General features: G+C 35.6%; 1 protein-coding gene across 1 annotated transcript in view; it reads right to left on the bottom strand.

The window, feature by feature from the left end:
• The window catches only part of tspeara (thrombospondin-type laminin G domain and EAR repeats a), a 31738-nt gene extending 11961 nt beyond the window's left edge, over window positions 1–19777 (bottom strand). The window contains exons 1-9 of the mRNA XM_056458963.1: window positions 19680–19777; window positions 19269–19535; window positions 13621–13841; window positions 12948–13174; window positions 11155–11245; window positions 9953–10109; window positions 6626–6757; window positions 4612–4844; window positions 273–462 (exon numbers count right to left, since the gene is read on the bottom strand). Coding sequence (XP_056314938.1) covers window positions 273–462; window positions 4612–4844; window positions 6626–6757; window positions 9953–10109; window positions 11155–11245; window positions 12948–13174; window positions 13621–13841; window positions 19269–19380 — 1363 coding nt within the window. The 5' untranslated portion in view covers window positions 19381–19535; window positions 19680–19777. The remainder of the gene's footprint in view (window positions 1–272; window positions 463–4611; window positions 4845–6625; window positions 6758–9952; window positions 10110–11154; window positions 11246–12947; window positions 13175–13620; window positions 13842–19268; window positions 19536–19679) is intronic.
• Between the last annotated feature and the right edge of the window lie 822 nt (window positions 19778–20599).

Here is a 20599-nt window from a genome sequence, read left to right as displayed (position 1 = left end):
GAATTGTGTTGCTTCAGCACATTTTAAATAAGTTGTTTGAACAAGCAACAAAAGTCATTTTTGAGTGTATTTGATTGATCGATATCTGAAAAATCATGTGTCGCATAAAAAAACTTGGAATAATGGTGCATAATATTATTCCTTGACCACCGCAGGAATAAATAACACTTTAAAATACATTCAAATAGAAAACAGCTGTGTCACATAGTAATACTATATCGCAATAATACAGTATTTATGATCAAGAATCAGTCCATCATCAGTTCACCAACCTGTCCGGTGGTTAGCCACAGCCAAAAAAGCTTCATTATTAATCTCAAAGGCCTCCCAGTCGCGAGCGCTGTGTGTCTCTAGAGTCTGATAGGGCACAAACTTCAGCCTCTTATTACTCCACCTATAAACCACAGACAGCTCCGGCTCTCCTTCTGCACGGCCCATAGAGTTCGACACGGCCAAAAACATCTGGCACACACACACACACACACTTCTAAATGAGCCATACAGACAAACACAGATACAGTTTCACTTATCAGTCAGCCTGTTATTTGGCTATCATCAATCCAGCTCTCTAAATATAGAACAATATGAAGATCAGCTGGAAGATAAACCGCACCGTAAACCTCCTATGAGTCATAACTGATACAAATACACAGACTTTATGATATAACAATGATAACAGGAGCTGCAGGTTTCAACAGAACTTTTATGACTTCCTATTCTTCAGAATTGGAGGTTCCCCGTGATATAATTAAGACTAAATAATTACACTGCAGACAGACAGATGCGTATTCATTCGGGGAAGGGGAAATTAATTTCTGCGACTGACTATACTAGTGATTTATAGCTACTGCTTGCACGTATAAACACCACATCAAAACTAAAATCGCTCTCCAGATGTGTGGAAAACGTGTGGAAAACGCCGAACCACATCTACTGGATTTCTAGATCTGCCTCATCTCTCAATCCTGACTGCAAAGCCTTCCTTAACATTTCACCTCAGGCCGCTTTTCTGCCGTCAGTTTTTACCCCCTAATGAAGTGTCAATCACTTCTGTCTGAAGATGTAATATATTATTACTTGATATTGTTTTATTTATTTGTTCTACATTTTTAAATGCAATTATAATACTTGAAATCACTCTATTTACAGTTTTTCTCAGTCATTTTGGTACATTTCGCAGATCAGAAGTTCTCAAAACTGTTCAATCTTCAGATCATTGTGTCAGTTGTGCACATCAAAAAAGCAGTTTCTCATTCATTTGAACAGGTTGCAAATGCTTGTGTACATCCATGCAAATGATTATGTGCAATTCTATGCTCTTACCTACATTATCAATTGCTTATGTCATGTTGATCAAAATGTATTGTTTTGGTCTTTGTCTGAGTAGTCTCACCCCCCACAACATTTAATCGTTTGTTCATGGCATAAGTCTTAACATGTAAAATGGCTGAGCAAGTTGTCATAATAATTTGTCATGATGCATTTTTCTATACATTTCCATTAGACTTTTTTTTCTAAATCATTATACAATTGGGAAATTTCTCCCAGGTGAACCTCGACTTTTCTAATGAAGGTGGATCTCAAAGGGGATTCCAATGTTCACATTTCTACATTTGTTTGTGTGTGTGTGTGTGTGCTATGCAGTGTTGTCCTTTCTTTCTCACAATGACATGATCTGCCAATAAATTACAGTACAATGAGCAAATAAAAACATATTTTATATCAGAACACCCCTCTAGAGTACACTGTTATATTGACAACATGACTAAGTAATTTGACTGTCTTATCTGTACACAGTGACACAAGGACTTTTAATTCTGATGGCACTGACACATTTTGTGCAAGAGATTGGCTTTTGCAGGTAATCCATGGTGTTTTGCTATTTGTGCGCGTTGTTTTGAGAAATGTACTTACTGTTTTGCAAAATTTCAATTCTTATCTGAGAAATGTACCAAACCGACTGAGAAAAACTGTAATAGATTTGCTTACATTTTTAATCATAAAACTTTTCAAAATGTAAACATTTCAGTTTTAGATTTTTAGATAATATTAAATTGAATGCTTTTGTCATTTTTACTAATAAAATGCAATTATTTTTGTAAACCACAATTACAGCAGGGAAAATAAGTATTGAACACGTCATGTTTTTTTCCTGGGAATAATATTTCTAAAGGAGCAGTTGACATGGAATTTTGATAAAAACCCAAACAATCCAAACATAAAAATAAAACAAAGCAATTAAAATCTGAAAAATGTGTAGTGTGTAATAACAATGAAATGACACGAGGAGAAATTAGTGAACTACTGCATTTAATACTTCATAAAGGATTTTTTGGTGATGGCAGCTTAAAGACGCCTCTCATATGGAGAACGAAGTCACATGAAGTGCTCAAGTGTGAGTTTTTTCACAGACTTCAACAGGGTCTCAAAATCTTGATGGTTCTGTGAATCTCGTCTTTCAAATCTTATCTTTGATTTGTATTTTCTATTGGATTTAAGTCAGGTGATTGGCTGGGCCATTCTACAGCTTGATTTTCTTTCTCTGAAAGCATTTGAGAGTTTCCTTGGCTGTGTTTTGGATCACTCTCTTGCTGAAATTTCCACCCTGGTTTCATCTTAATAATCCTAATAATGTAGATATAGGACTGAAGCAGCAAATATTAATTTACACTGATGAAGGGCAGAGGGTTGCTGAAGAACTATTGAGAGATTTCAGCTGCTGTCTGGGCTTTCACTGGTTTCTAAACCTCCCTTTCTTCATGTGTTCAATACTTTTTCACTGCGTCATTTGATTTTATTACACATAACTTCATTTGTAAACTAAGTTGATTTGTTTTGTTTTTTTGCATATATGGATTTCTTAGTTAAGTTAACAGCACATTTAGAAATATGTTTTCTGAGAAAAATGGTGACGTGTTCAATAATTATTTTCCTCGCTGTAAATGCAGTTCACAAACACAACTTTATAATGATTTTGTTTATTATTAGGCACTTAGTTAAAATTTATGTTGACATTTTTGTGATTTCTTTTTTTCATTATTCCTAACTCTGAGCTATACATTAAGCACACAATTATTTTGAAAATGCAGGCAATGTTTTAATTTTAAATAATGCATAAAGACAGGGAATAGAATCGTATAAAAGAATGCTAATTACTATATTTACATTTGTCTTGTACAATAAAGAAAATAAACAATCCATAATAACAGTGACTTAAATACATGTTTTTTATGGTTTAAAATGATTAGTTAAATTCCTGTTAAAACAAAAACAACTAGGTAGTGTTACTATCTAAAGATTGTAATGAAGAACTAATTAAAATGCTTTTTCAAAACCTTTTCAAATCAAAATCAGTATGATGAGGTTATTTTATACACTGAAAAATATTCAAGCAGTACTTCATCCAATTAAAAATAGATCTTTCATTTCAGTTTGATATTATTTGTTTTATTTTTCAAGTAATATATTTTAAGTTCAAAACATAGTTAAGTATAAATGATTTTGTTTCATTCATTCATTTATTCATTTTCTTTTCAGCTTAGTCCCTTTATTAATCTGGGGTCACCACAGCGGAATGAACCACCAACTTATCCAGCATATGTTTTACACAGAGGATGCCCTTCCAGCTGCAACCCATCACTGGGAAACATCCATACACACTCATTCACACACATACACTACGGACAATTTAGCTTAGCCAATTCACCTATACCTCATGTCTTTGGACTTGTGGGGGAAACCGGAGCACCCAGAGGAAACCCACGCGAACACGGGGAGAACATGCAAACTCTACACAAAAATGCCAACTGACCCAGCCGAAGCTCGAACCAGCGACCTTCTTGCTGTGAGGCGATCATGCTACCCACTGCGCCACCGTGACACCTTAAAAATATATTGTCTAAGGTAAATTATTTGATTTTTATTGGCTCAAGTGATCAAATTTAGATGTGAAACCATTAACCTATTTTTTTTAATAGTATGAACGAATATTTTATGGAAATTGTTGTTTTGATTAAAGCTATATCTTCTTGTTTGTACAAAATAAGAATTTCAATTAATTTACTTTCTTCAGCAAGAGAAATACAGTTTGTTCCAGGTTATATAAAATTGTTCTCATGGAGATAGAAAAGATAGTTCAAGGCAAACTATTTATTTTTCATTGGGTCAAGAGATAAAATTTAGATGTGAACCATTAGCTTAAACTTTTTTAATTTGATGAATGAAAGCTTTTTTCCAGTGTACAGACTTTTCTTACAGTTAAACTTTATTTTTTAAAGGTTAAAAACATCTGACCAGCTTAAAATGACTTAAACTCTATAAACTCCACTGTAAAAAACACAGGGTTCCACACAGTCCCTTCATGTCATCCCAACGAAAAATCGATAAAGTTAACATAATAATTTTTCACAACTTTGATTGAGTTGTAAGTTGATTGAACATAAAATAATTAAATTGTCAGATAAAATTCAAGAATTGTGTTGTTTTGGCACATTTTAAATAATTTGTTTGATCAGTTATGAATATGAAAATTTTAATAGCATGTAGAAAAATATAGTGTTTTCTTGACAGTCACTTGAAAGTTTCAGACTCAGCATTATCATCATTTCTCACCTTCCTTCCTATAGTGAACTGTTTCCAGGCCTGGGCCTTGAAAGTGCTGATGTTCTGGTAGAGCTGGAAGTGTCCGTGGCTCCAGCGGTAAATGCCAGAGCCTGGTTTGGTGGCCCGATGAGCCATAGCAGCAAACAGGCCCACAGAGGGGATCTGGAAGAGCTCAATATCCAGCGTTTCGGAGCTGGTATACAGGTCCTGGTGATCATCCACATAGTCCAGTCGGTCTTTGTCTGGAGATTCAGCAGTGGAGAAAATACTGAGAAACTAATAGATAATAAACTTATGATGGTTTTGGTGATGATAATAAGTACTGGTATTACCTTCCTGACATACTATATTCTTAGTACATAATTAATTATGCTTATTGTGAGGCAGGTTTGTTAGCTAAAGGATTACACAATAGATAAATAGTGCATGTTAATTTTAAATATGACATGAACTAATTCCTAAAATATACTTCATACTTTTTTTTTGTTTCTGTAAATAGTAATCCATACCGAAGCTCAAATACATTGCAAAACAAGAAAATACATGCAAACAGAAAAACACTAACAAACTGAGAAAACAGACTCATCAGTTTGACAAAACACACACACATAGAAAATTAAACACATATAAACGAAAAAAAAAAAAAACTCAGATGTTCAATAACACTACTGACTCGAAATTCGAAGCAGTTGAGTTTGTATAACAAGACATAGCCACAATGTGTGTGATGTTTTTAGCTCATTTGGATTAGTCCTGAACAGCTTCAGCTGTGTGTGTTTGCAATCAAAGGTGAACCGGAACAGGTGTGAGTGTACAGGTATGATGGGATTTGTAGTTCATTTCATGGCAGATTTGTCAACATAGGCTGAAAACATAGCCCTATATACATTTCTGGAGATTGCGAATTATGTAGCCAGAAGTACGCATGGCTGCATTTTGGCTTTAAAACGAACTCTACAGGGTGGTATGATGCCCTTCCATTTCACGCTTAGCAGCTGACCGCTTACCTCCGTATGGACAGCTTTCACGCTGTTACCAGTTTGTCCAGTTAGCTTGAGACGCAGAGAGGAGTTGACCACAACAATGGGATTCGAGTTTGGTGAAGAACAGTTCCAGAAAGTAGATAAAACCAAAACAGAATCCAAAAAATATAATAAATGAGTAAATAACAGGGTGAAATGTGGTAAAATGAGGTTAAAATCAGGCGAGGGCTTTTCTTTTTCTGGATTGCTTTTTAAATTTGTCAGTCGGGTTTAGGTAAGTGGGTGGGTGGGTCAATCGCTGCTTTTGAAAACACTATTGGTTGGATTTAGGGAAGGAGGAGGGTGGGTCAGTCGATCAGTCAGTCAGTCAGTCAGTCAGAAAAAACAGTCAGCGGCCTCTGGTGGATTTACGTGAGAACAGCAGGCGTGAATGGCACTCGCGAGAGAAATTTGAGATCTCAAAAAGTGTACAGAGCGGCCTGACAAAAGACAAATGGATGACAAAAGACAAAAAATGCAAAAAACGTAATTCCTGGGATGTATTTGGCACTCTCCAGAAATATATATAGAGGTACGTTTTCAGAATGAGCCTGGGCTGAGATTTGTAGTTCTCCAGCGATCGGCATGGGCTAGATCGCTGGTGATTGTGACATTGTCAAACTGTTTCTCACTTTGTTATCGCTTTTTTTATTTGCTGCACATTTGAACTTTCCTGGCCACTTTATAAACTACTTGATTCATTGTATGATCACAAAATGCAAACTACATTGTCATTTAATCTGCTAAATGTGAAGATGTTAACACATTATTAATATTAAAAACATGATTTTCTGTAATGCTTTTTGAAAACATATCTTATTATGTGTTCAAGAGAAAAGTTTTTAAACAAGTAGAGTGTGAGTAAATGATAACTTTTAGAGTAACTTTCAATTTTGGGCGAACTATCCCTTTAAACCAAAAAAAAAAAAAACTCTAACTTCTCCCCATATTTAATTTTTAAAACATAAAGTTTTAATCAAAATGGTCTAAAATCCTCTTACCTTGCAACATTGAGTGCCAGTATGCACCGTCACACAGGAAGAGCCCTCTTTTGAGAGTGTCAAACCAGAGCTGTCCCTGCTCCGCCGCAGTGCATGCTGGTTTAGATCCCAGAGTCACCCGAACCTCCGTCTCTGAACATCAACATCAGAATTACATTAAAACATGTCTTATTTGAGGACATCTGTGTTTGTAACTGATATTTGAAAGGCATTAAATAACTTGTAATGGATCTAAATCTTCAAAACAACACAAATGCTAAGCTAATGCTAATTTTGTCAGGCTTGCAATCCAAAACAACACATCTGTTGTCCTCAGACTGTGTTAAAAATGTTTGGGGTCTTGTAGTTTAAGACATGTAAAAAAAAAAAAAAAGAGTTAGAGAAAGACGGAAGAATGAATGAAAAATACTGAAGTTTCTATCTTGGTTTGATCTGCATTTCTCCCAATGCTGTTGTCAACATTGCCTGAATTGATGCGATTGTGAATGCTGAAAGGTACAGACAGGTTTTCATTTGTCATGTAATTCCAACTAGAAAGCACCTAATTTGTAATAGTATTATTTTTCAGCATGATAATGATCCCAAACACGCTGCTATAATGAAATCATATTTGGAGAGAAAAATGCTAATGCTAATTTTGTCAGACTTGCAATCCGAAACAGCACGTCTGTTGTCCTCAGACTGTGTTAAAATATTAACCAAGGCATGTAATCTAGATCAAAGTTGCCATGAGCTCATTTAAATTGTCAATCTAAACACAATGTTTTTTGTCATGCCCGACGTGTGCCAGCGTAAACCCCTCTCCACCCTCACCCACTGGATGCCTGACAGCTCTCACTGCTAATGCTACAACCGCTGTTTTCCTTTTCAGAGCTCAACAAGTGTCAGCTGTTTAGTTTGGGATGATAACTCAATCTGACCATGCCGGTATGTCATCAGTGTGGTCTTTCACACCACAGATCTGTTCTTTTCTTTTAAATGTTGTCCATGGCTCCAATCACGATAATTTACTTGTTTTGTGATGGTTCATTGTAACTCTGTGTTAGCATTGGCTGTGTTTACAAGTTTAACTAGCCTATTTTGCTTTAGATATGTCAGTTTTAAAGGGATTGTTCACTCAAAAAATGAACATTTCCACTGGTTGTAAACTTTTATGAATTTCTTTCTTGTGTTGAATGCAAAACAAGATATTCTGAAGAATGTTGAGGGAAAAAAACAGTCAATAGTACACGTCAATAGTAGGAACAAAAAAAATACTATGGAAGTCAATGGCTGTTTTTTTCCAACATTCTTCAGTATATCTTCTTTCTTTGTCTTGTGTTTGATTAACCAAACATGTTTGGGACAAGAGGTTTTAAAGACTGAATTTTCATTTTCGGGTGAACTGTCCCTTTAAGACTTATCATGATCTTAATCATGTCACATTGGCCTTTTTTCAACCTTAAGGAAATCCTTTATGGTCACTTTATTTTGATGGTCCGTTTGTTGAATTTAAGTTATATTGGATCTACATGTCAACTAATTCTTATTAGATTATAGGTTAACTGTTAGGTAAGGTTTAGTGTAAGTTGACATGTACTTGCAAAGTTTCTTATAGTCAGTTGTAATGTCTGTTGAATTGTAATGTTGAGTCTGTTGAGTTGTAATGTAGTCTACTAATACTCAAATGGACCATCAAAATAAAGTGTTACCTACTGTACTTTATTATTGGGAGATGTTAAGCAGACAATGTATTAATGACTACTGATTGACATGTAATTGCAAAGTTACTAAAGCAAATGAGATGTCCCCCAGAAATGAACAGTTAAGTTTTACCATTTTTAAATCCATTCCGCCGATCTCTGGGTCAGGTGAAATTACTTTTAGCTTAGCTTAGCATAGATCATTTAATCAGATTCCAGTGGTCTCCAACTCAATTCCTGGAGGACCGCAGCTCTGCATAGTTTTGCTCCAACCACCTCCAACTCACACCTGCTTAATAGTCTCTAGTAGTCTTGAACAGCTTGATTGGTTGGATCAGCTGTGTTTGATTGGGGTTGGAGCAAAACTGTGCATAGCTGCGGCCCTCCAGGAATCCAGTTTGAGACCTATGGATTAGACCATTAAGATCTTGCTCAAAGATTTTTAAAAAGATATTACGCAATGATACTATGCAGATTCTAACTATTGGTGCAAGGGTAGGGCTTCTGACTGGGGACTATTTTCAGGTGCTGGATAGTAACAACTAACAACGCTGGGTAATACGCTGGAATGAGACTATAGTTCCAAGCCATATCAGCCTAGAAAATAGCCACTTTAGTACATGATGTAACTACACAAGTGTCAAACTTTAAAGAGGAAAATTATCAAAACTCTTCCAGACAAGGGAAAAGTTTCTTTCCTCAGGCCTTACCTCATGAACAGTTAAATATTTCCCTACTGTGCAATAAACAAGTGCAATACTTTCTCATACGGATTTGTACACAGCACCTTATAACTTGAATATTTATAACAAATCTGTACATACAATTTATCAATTGCATCTCTGTCTTTGTCTAACTGTATCTCTGTCTAATGTTTGTTGTCTTTTCTCATATTTATTTCGTGTTGTCACTTGTCACTTTATGTACAGTGGAAGCTTCTGTAGCCGAAACAAATTCCTTGTGTGTGTAAAGCACACTTGGCAATAAAACCGAGTCTGATTCTAGTCATTTAATGATCTTTGCTAAGCTAAGCTAAAAGTGCTCTTGGCAGACTCTGAGACTGACTGAATGGATTAAAAAATTATAAAGCTCAACTCTTTAGCTCTAGTGGAGTTGTGATATGGGAAAAAAGTGAAGTGATCATTTAAATAAAGTACTCCAAAGATGTAATTCAAAGATGAAGGATGGTCTCAGGGGACAGAAACAACATGTGTATTAATTAATTAATAGCAGAACTATTACATGTTATTATTAATGGATTAATAACATGTGTATTAATTAATCACAGGATTTTTATATTTAGGTGAATTAATCCTTTATCCTAGCTTTAAAGCAATAGTCATATTTAATATTCTATTCTGAAAGTCACTTACATATTGATTGGCCTGAGGATGAGTAAATTACCAGATCATTTTTATTTATGCAATGTAAAAAAACAACTTACAATTTTAAGGCAACAAACTTCAGGACATTTTTGAGTTTACTCAACTAAAATTGAGTCAAGGTCAGTAATTGGGTTGCAAGTTGAGTCAACTCAAAAATGTCCTGAAGTTTGTTGCCTTAAAATTTTAAGTTGAGTCAACTTTTTTTACAGTGTGGATGAACTGGCCATTTATCATTATTTGAATGAAACGTTTAGTTTTACCATATGGAGGAACCAGGACGTCATTCATGTGGGATATCACTGGCAAGTTTGACAGAAATGTAGGAACTGAAAGCTCAACAAGTGATGGTGTGGACGAAGGGCAAACACGTGACGTCGCATCGGATCCAGGCAGCAAGACGAGCTGGCGCAGCAAACCCTTAAGAAACAATACAGACCATCAGGTGTACACTGATGAAAATATCTATCTATCTATCTATCTATCTATCTATCTATCTATCTATCTATCTATCTATCTATCTATCTATCTATCTATCTATCTATCTATCTATCTATCTATCTATCTGTCTGTCTGTCTGTCTGTCTGTCTGTCTGTCTGTCTGTCTGTCTGTCTGTCTGTCTGTCTGTCTGTCTGTCTGTCTGTCTGTCTATTTGTCTGTCTGTCTGTCTGTCTGTCTGTCTGTCTGTCTGTCAGTCTATCTATCTTTCAACTGTTTTAATCTATCTATCTATCTATCTATCTATCTATCTATCTATCTATCTATCTATCTATCTATCTATCTATCTATCTATCTATCTATCTATCTATCTATCTATCTATCTATCTATCTATCTATCTATCTCTATATCTATCTATCTATCTATCTATCTATCTATCTATCTATCTATCTATCTATCTGTCTATCTGTCTGTCTGTCTGTCTGTCTGTCTGTCTGTCTGTCTATTTGTCTGTCTGTCTGTCTGTCAGTCTATCTATCTTTCAACTGTTTTAATCTATCTATCTATCTATCTATCTATCTATCTATCTATCTATCTATCTATCTATCTATCTATCTATCTATCTATCTATCTATCTATCTATCTATCTATCTATCTATCTATCTATCTATCTATCTATCTATCTATCCATCCATCCATCCATCCATCCATCCATCCATCCATCCATCCATCCATCCATCCATCCATCCATCCATCCATCCATCTTTTTTCCAAAAAGTTCCTTATTGAGCAGGGGTATCAAACTCTGCAAAATTTAGTTCCAACCCTGCTCCAACACATTGACCTGGTTTAACATCCAGGTTTCAAACAAGCCTGTAGGACCTAATTAATTTAATCAGGTGTGTTAAATTAAAGATAAAGCTAAACTCTGCAGAGCTCAGAGGCCCTTCAGGAACTGACTTTGACACCTGTGCTAGAGGGTTATATAAAGCAAATAATTATGAAAATGAGAATAGAGAGCTCACAGAAAACAGGCCTTTCCACTTCCTCCGACTTCCAATGTGAAACCTGGAGCCTCCAGTGCTGAGATCAGAGGGAAACGGCTGTTTATGGATCCTGGAAGGCATCAGTGGAAGTACATTACACACAGAATGTATTCGATTCTGTATTCAAATCTCATATTTTTCAATTAGAAATAGCAAATCTCAGGCACAATTTTAAACACCACCCAGTTACTAAATTTGCTCTTATACATTGCAGCTAATTCATTAAAGAATATATGCCCATTTTGGCCAACAAATATATATATTTTTTCATCTTAAAAGTAAACAAAACATAGCTTTGAGGTCATTTGATTTGTGAATATCTAAATGATGAAGTAACTAAGAGCTCTCGATAGCAACCGGTGTTTGTGTGTGTTGTTGTAAATGAGCGAGAACATTAATCTACATTGAATTTACTCAAGGTGTTTACATGACATTATTTTAAATCAAAATGTAACGTTTTTTGTGAGGTTTTAGCTGTTCATTTTGGCGACAACAATGTTTTTGGATATTTGAAAATAGCAGGTTTTTAAAAATTGTAGCATTATGATACTTGTTCTCTCCATTTTATTACATAGCTCTCTGAAATACTTGATTATGATTAGTCGGATACGATATCCCAAGGCATGTTATTTCCAGATAACAACCGTTAAACTAAATCATCTTTACCATTATTGAAGATATTCATATAAATGTATATGCAGGGATGGGTAAAAATACATTGAAATATATTTTAAAATAAAATACAAAATGCCTGAATTTTAGATGTATCAAAATAAACTGCAAAATACAGACATCTTTCCTCTTCATTAACTCTACAGTGCACCTGCCTATGAAGTATTGTAGTTTTCACCACTGTAGGACTCATTTTTATGTTATTTGTCTTATTTTCTTGGCGTCTACATCAGCAATCCATCTAAAACTACTATCATTAGTGAAGTATGCAGTTTTTTTTTTTAATTATTTCTAAACTTTCTCTGCATTTCACCTGCAGCACTGAGACTGAGAATGATTATGCGCTGTAGGCTCCACATTCCGGTTTTTGGACTGGTATTTTACTCCATCTCATTTCTTAAGCGAAAATGCTAATGCATTGTTCACTACACTTCACACATTTTCATGAACCCTATCAAATACAAATAACAAAATATTATTTTGCATTAGAAATACATATTTGAAATACTTGTTTCATAAATACTGCCCATCCCTGTGTATATGATTGTTTTTTGCATGGTGGCTCAGTGGTTAGCACTGTCGCCTCACAGCAAAAAAGTTGCTGGTTCGAGTCCTGGCTGTAACAGTTGGCATTTTGTGTGGAGTTTGCATTGTCACCCCGAGTTTGCGTTGGTTTCCTCCTTACATATTGAATCCACTTATTTTATCCACTTAGTCTTAAATTTCAGATGTTCAATATTCAGGTTAAGTAATTCAAATTCAAATTAAGAAATTCTAATTTAAAGCATTTTTAATGGCATATAATATTCGTCTTATTTAAATCACAATTGTTAATAATTGAAATGAACACAATTCAAATTCAGATTGTTTTGGCATATTTTAAGCTCCATACTAACTGTCGTTTGACTGAAAAAAGACCAGACAAAATGCAGTTTAGTTTCGTTAATTGGTTTTGCTTATCAAATAAAAATGCACTGACAGTTTTGCATACTCTGTCTTTTGATGGTAACTGATAAAGAATCCAGGTCTAATATTGCAAGCATGTAGATCTGATAAAAAAAATAAAAATAAAAGTCTTTCTAGTGTTGTCACAGACTCACAGTTCCAGTGGGATGCCGCAGTCAAGGGTGAGGGTGGCATGGTGACCGCTGACGGCTAACACTATGCTGTGCCAGTGGTTATCTGCCAGACGGACTCTTTTAAAGCTGAGACGCTCTTTCCCCGTTGAGCCCTGATAGATGAGATGGACCTTCTCTTTAGAGAAACGCAGGCCAAGTAGCAGCTGATTGACATCCTCCTTCACCACAGCAAGCAGGTACTCATTCCTCTGAATGACAGCAAAGATTCATTCATTCAATTTTATTTATAAATCACTTTACAAACACTAAAAAGCAGACCAAAGTGCTGAACAGCAAAATAAAAATTAAAATACTAACCACACACAACACTACAGGTCAATTAGTGAAACAACTGCATGCGTAAGGTAGCAAGTGTCAAAGGCCAAGGAGAAAAGGTAGGTTTTGAGGTGTGTTTTGAACAGAGACAGCGAGGGGGTCTGCCTGATGTAAGGAGGTAGGGGATTCCATAACTTGGGGGCAGCCACCGCAAATGCACGGTCACCTCTAAGCTTACATCTGGTTTTTGGGACTCTAAGATGCAGCTGATCTACTGATCTAAGAGAGCGCGACCTAATATAGTAATTAAGCTGACCTTGAAACGGATTCTGGCTTTCAATGTCTACGTCAATAAAAACATTTATTAATATAAGCTTACCTTTACTCTGGTGTGGGGCATTTTTACAGTGGCCACAATGGAGAACTCTGCAGGGAAGTGAGGGCAGTTAACAAAGAGCTGAGACGATGGAAAGGTTAGTGTCTGTGTGGGACGGAAGAACTGGATTCCACGAGCACCTCCCTCCTGCACCATTCGCACCCCAGACAGAGCCTCTCCGTTACGGGGCAGCACTCGAGACAGCAAGTCCACTGGATGGAGATCTGTAGAGGGACAAGAAAAAGATTTAAAGGGGTCCTATTATGCTCCTTTATACAAGATGTAAAATAAGTCTTTGATGTACAGAGAGTGTGTATGTGAAGTTTCAGCTCAATATACCACACAAATACTTTTTTATAACTCTTTGAAACTGCCCCTTTTAGGCTTTGATCCAAATTGTGCTGTTTTGATGACTGTTGCTTTAAATTCAAATCAGATTGTGCTCCCAGCCCTCTTTTCAAAAGTGGGTGGAGCTTCAAATGCCTGTTCCAGCATATTGACAGATTCAGAGCAAATGTACCTGAAAGTGTGACACATGCAGCAAACAGCCAATCACATGAAATGGGGGTTCTTCCTTTGTACATGTCATCAGAGGGGAAAGTCCCACTCATTAGACAGTCTTTCCCTCATTATCACAGACAGCCCTAAGTGAGAAGCAGTCATCCGCCTTGAGGCTGTTTGCTGCATGTATCACGCTTTCAGGTACATCTGCTCTGGAGTTAAACAAACTCTAGATCAAACCCTTATTGACAGAGAAGAGCTATAGCTGGTTGGATTTGTTAGACTTTTTGACTCTACTGAGAAACTCTGAAAGCTTGTGCAGGATAACTGGCAAAAAAATATATCGGGCAGCACAGTGGCCTCACAGCATGAAGGTCACTGGTTCGAGTCCCGGCTGTGCCAGTTGGTATTTATGTCTGGAGTTTGTATGTTCTCCCCGTGTTGGTGTGGGTTTCCTCCGGGTGCTCTGGTTTTCCCTACAGTCCAAAGACATGCACTATAGGTGAATTAGGTAAACTAAATTGGCCGTAGTGTATGTGTGTGGATTTGAGAGTGTGGGTGTTTCCCTGTACTGAGTTGCAGCTGGAAAGGCATAAGCTGTATGAAACATTTTCTGGATAAGTTGGTGGTTCATTTCGCTGTGACGACCCCTGATGAATAAAGGGACTAAGCCGAAGGAAAATTAATGATTAATAATATATTATATACTGTTGAAGTCAAAATGATTAGCCCTCCTGTGAATCTTTCTTTTTAAAATGTTACCTATATGATGTTTAACAGAGCAAGGAATTTTTCACAGTATTCCCTATAAGATTTTTTCTTCTGGAGAAAGTCTTATTTGTTTTATTTTGGCAAGAATAAAGGCAGTTTTTAACAATTTAAGGTCAAAGTTATTAGCCCCTTTAAGCTATATTTCTTTCGATTGTCTACAGAACAAACCACCATTTTACAGTGACTTGCCTAATTACTTTAGTTAACCCTTTAAATGGCACTTTAAGCTGAATACTAGTATCTTGAAAAATATAGAGTAAAATTTTATGCGCTGTCATCATGGCAAAGATTTAAAAAAATCAGTTATTAAAACTATTATGTTTAAAAATGGGTTGAAAAAATATTCTGAAAAGAAATTGGGGAAAAACTGTATATAAACAACTTATTTTTGATAGTTATTTATTGCAGTCTTAGTTTTTGCACAAAACCTCCAGATTTACATGCACTATTGTATTGTATTGTATTGTATTTTTGTGAAATCCATACATGTGGCTGAACAGACTTTGGGGGCAAATGTATTTTTACCTCTGCGGATGCGAATGGCTTTTAATAGAGTTTATCTTCCAAAGTATGCAAATTGCCTTCCATGCAAAATATACAGAGGAAGATGGAGAGACTCTCCCTCTCTTTATCAGCTCTCTCATACTCATAAACTTTACAAAATCAGTGTGTTAGCTGCACTTCAATGATGATTTAAGTAATATTTTCATGACTTCTAATATTCTTTAAAAGTATACATAGACCTAATCTAAAATATATAGATTGTTCGTGCCACTTTATATTAAGTGGCCTTAACTACTATGTATTTGCATCAAAAAATAAATACAACACTTAATAAATAAATACAATACTTACTGTGTTCCTAATGCATTGAGGGTAGGGTTAGGAACCGCTTTGGTGGTATGGGAAGGTTTAAGGGTGGGTTAAGTTGTAAGGGATGGTCAAAAGTGTAATTAAATATGTAATTACATGCAAGTACAATTCATTCATTCTATTTCCCTCAGCTTAATCCCTTTACTCATCAGGGGTCGCCACAGTGGAATGAACCGCCAACTTATCCAGCATATGTTAGTTTAATTTAGTTTATTCAATTCACCTGTAGCCCATGTCTTTGGACTGTGGGGGAAACCGGAGCACGCAGAGGAAACCCACACAAACACAGGGAGGACATGCAAACTCTACACAGAAACGCCAACTTACCCAGTCGGGGCTCGAACCAGCGACCGTCTTGCTGTGAGGTGACAGTGCTAACCACTGAGCCACCATGTCATAGTACAATGTAAAAACATATATTTTCACAATAAGCACATTTAAACACATCATTATTTTCATTGTAAGTACATATTAGGCCACTTCATATAAAGTGGCACCAGATTTTTTATATTCAGTCATCATCACCTACTGACCTCCACTTGTTCTAAACATATTTGAGCTTATTTCATCTAATGAATATATATATATATATATATATATATATATATATATATATATATATATATATATATATATATATATATATATATATATATATTGGGGGAAAAAAGCTGAAATCTGGCCATTGAATTTTGTTCAATGGATGACAATGGCTACCAGTATCCAGCACATTTTTTTAAATATCTTAATTTGTGAAAAAAAATTAACTCATAAAGGGCTATAACCACATGAGGGAGAGTAAATGGTGAACACATTTACATTTTCAGTCAACTGTCCCTTTAAATTTACATTAGTATTCAATTAACAACAGCAAAAATGAAGATGCAACTGATACTCTTTATGCTTCTTCAGCTCAGTTTAAATAGGATTCCTCAAATGAGAACACACTGATGACAAAGAGATGTCATCTATAGATGTTCAGTGACAGGGCTGCAATTCCCTAAACATTCCCAGCATTCTTTGGTTTATCCACATTATTGTGGTACTTACAGCTTCTATTGTAATAACAGTCCTTCAGCTGAACTCATTGTCTTAATTGTGGAATTAGATGGTTTGTTCTTGACATACAAAAGCAATATTTTTAAATATCTTGGTTAACTCTTTTTCATCTTAGCATTTTCTCGTTTCTTTCACATTGGTATCTAATGTAATTGCCTTTGCGGTATGAAAATGGGGGTATTTTTTGCCTGAGGGATGTCATCGGGTTTGGGAATAGACCAACTGTAAATTATGAGTATATCTCTCAGCTCGTCTTACAATCACATGTAGTAAGCATTCTTCTGTTCATTTCTTCTGTTTAGTTATTTCTTCTGTTTAGTGACATTGTGGGGGTCCACATGATACACGCAAAACATGTTTTTCAATTAGAATATGAGCTTTTTTGTACAACGTTTCACAAATATGACTCTGCATTCACGTTCAGAACTTATATCAGCTGATGAATAATAAAAATGTTGACAGAATACATCCAGCTTTAACCATTGTGCATCCTCATGAATTAAAAAAAATATGAGAAAAATGTACAAATATGAGTCATTTTATTAATCAGGGGTCACAACAGGGGAATGAACTACCAACTTATCCAGCATATGTTTTACACAGCAGATGCCCTTCCAGCTGCATCCCAGTACTGGGAAAATCCTTATATACAGTTGAAGTCAGAATTATTAGCCCCCCTTTGAATTTTTTTTTCTTTTTTTTAAATTTCACAAAAGATGTTTAACAGAGCAAGGAAATTTTTACAGTATGTCTGATAATGTTTTTTCTTCTTGAGAAAGTCTTATTTGTTTTATTTCGGCTAGAATAAAAGCAGTTTTTAATTTTTTAAAAGCCATTTTAAGGTCAAAATTATTAGCCCCTTTAAGTTTTTATTTTTGATGGTCTACAGAACAAACCATCATTATGCAATAACTTGCCTATTTACCCTAACCAGCCTAGTTAACAGCCAAATTAACTTAGTTAAGCCTTTAAATGTCACTTTAAGTTGTATAGAAGTGTCTTGAAAAATATCTAGTCAAATATTATTTACTGTCATCATTGCAAAGATAAAATAAATCAGTGATTAGAAATGAGTTATTAAAACTATTATGTTTAGAAATGTGTTGAGAAAATCTCTCCGTTAAACAGAAATTGGGGGGGAAATAAACGGGGGCTAATAATTCAGGGGGGTTAATAACTGACTTCAACTGTGTGTATGTTTATATATATAATAATGTGTATTTTTATCCCTCATCTGCTTTAATAAATTGATTTTACACTAGTTAATTCATTTCAGGCTTGGCATAATAAGCAAACACTTGTTTTTATGGTTTATTTTCACCTTTTTCTTGTGTTCTGCCTCTAAGCAAGCAAGCCAATTGACCAATCAAAATGTCTAATGGTTTTACCTTATTGTTCACATATAAAAAAAAAATTCAACAGTGGCAATATGTATACACAATGAAACTGAAAATGTTAAAATCTCCCAAATTAATACATCTTTATTATCTATGATCAGACAAAACGACAAAAAGACAAAAAGATTAAAGATATGACCGTAAATGCGCTTATAATATACAGAATGTTATCATGTGGACCACTAATATAGTTAATTGTTAAAGTTACCTTTATCGTTATTGCTTATGAAATATGAGACATATGATGTGTGAGAAAAATCTTCTATTTTTTGCATATCATTAACAGTGGAGCTACAATTTGAAACTTGAAAATATATGATAGAAATGGGTGTAATTAGTATAAACAAATATAAAAATAACCTTTAAATTTAGTCTAAGCAAGACCAAGTCAATTTTAAATGTAAAATATTTAAATGAAAAATGTAATAAAACTATTTTTAGTATTTAAATAACATGTAAATTTTTTTTATCTATTTTAGAATTTAATTTAATGAGTTAATTAACACATTTTTCTAATAATTTAAACACTTTTCTAATAATGTCTGAGGGAAAATTGTTTTAATGAACTGTTATCATTTTCAGTGTACAGTCAGTTCATTCATTTTCATTCAGGTTAGTCCCTTTATTCATCAGGAATCGCCACAGTGGAATGAACCACCAACTTATCCAGCATATGTTTTACACAGCGAATGCCCTTCCAGCTGCAACCCAGTGCTGGGAAACATCCATACACACTCATCCATACTACACTTTGGCCAATTTAGTTTATTCAATTCACCTATAGCGCATTGTCTTTGGACTGTGGGAAAGAAAAACCCACGCCAACATGGGGAGAACATGCAAGCTCCACACAGAAACTCCAACTGACCCAGTCGGGGCTCGAACCAGCGACCTTCTTGCTTTGAGGCAACAGTGCTAACCACCGTGTCGCCCCGCAGTCAGTTTAATAGTTTAAAAAAACACAAAAATCAGCTAAACTCAAATGATTCAGAAAGGAACTGCACCTTTCAGTTCAAGCAAGCATTGATTTTTATGCATGTACTGTCTCACCTGTACAGGGTTTCCATGGCACTACGGTCACACTTCCTGTAAGTGCCATCAGCATCAGCAGCAGAAATGTAAGTAGCCATGATGATGGCAACATGTCCTGATGTCCTTCCATTAAGCTGTTGTTTCTTCAATAAATATGTCCTTACAAATGTCTGACTCGCCACAAGGGTATTCGGATAACTCAAAGCTCTCCGCTGGTCAAGATGCCTTTATGTCCTGTATTCTTAAGCTCCTGAACTGTCCAGAATGGAGTTTGTCCTTCATTGTCTAATTTTGATAAAACATCCAGCATTAGTAAAATAAATACTTAAAAAATGACAAATAATCGATCAAATTTCATGTCCCGAGAAGGTTTTTTTTCTTATTTACTCAAATGCTAATCATTAACAAAAAGAGTTGGAGCCAAATTACTTTGTGAAGGCTTCAGTCAAAGATCCTCAAGCTTTTTTTCTCAGTGTTTCCCGAATGTAGCGGCTTCACCTGTCACCTGTAGAGTGAGAAGAACATGTTCACACATCACAACTACAACTGAGAGCTCAAGGGGCAAACGTGCTGTATTTACAAAGACCATGTCAACATGAGAGGAGGGGCTCAGAAGGAGGTACAGAGCCAGACAGAGAGAGAGAAAGAGAGAGAGAGAGATTTCCTGGAGTCCTAATCTCAGCATTTCTCTGCTTCATCATAACCCCCTCCTCCCTCTCTCTGTTTTATTTTCTTCCTCTGGGTGGAGTCCCTCTCGGTGTCCTCATCTGATTCACTCTCACTTTCTGTTTTTCTCTCTCTCTCTCTTGCTGACCTTTGATGATGTGTATAGTGAAAGTGTTCCTTAACAACATGTGTGTGTATTCAAAACAAGTGACTGCTTTCTCCATCTTAAATGCTTACAATTTTTTTTAAACAAATCAAATCATTAGATATTTAAATTATGGAATTACACTGTGAACATTAAATATAATATTTTTATTGAAAAAAATGACACAAATAATTAGCGAACACTGTTCAAGTTGAAAAAGCCATGTTTTTAAGCAACCCAGGCTCATTCTGAAAACATACCCCTATATACATTTCTGGAGAGCATGAAATACGTCCCAGGAGCTACGTTTTTTGCAGTTTTTGTTTTTGCAAATCCACCAGAAGCCACTGTGTATGCTTTTTCAGATCTCAAATTTCTCTTGCGAGTGCCATTCACGCTGCTGTTCTCGTGTAAATCCATCAGAGGCTGATGTCAACTGACTGACTGACCAATCGACTGAACCTCCTTCCCTTAACCCAACCAATGGTTTTCAAAAGCACCGATTGGCCCGCCCACCCCCTTCCCTAAACACAGCCAA

Source organism: Danio aesculapii, chromosome 6, assembly GCF_903798145.1.
Source record: "Danio aesculapii chromosome 6, fDanAes4.1, whole genome shotgun sequence".
Classification (NCBI taxonomy): domain Eukaryota; kingdom Metazoa; phylum Chordata; class Actinopteri; order Cypriniformes; family Danionidae; genus Danio; species Danio aesculapii.
This window is presented reverse-complemented; position numbering and strand designations above follow the sequence as displayed.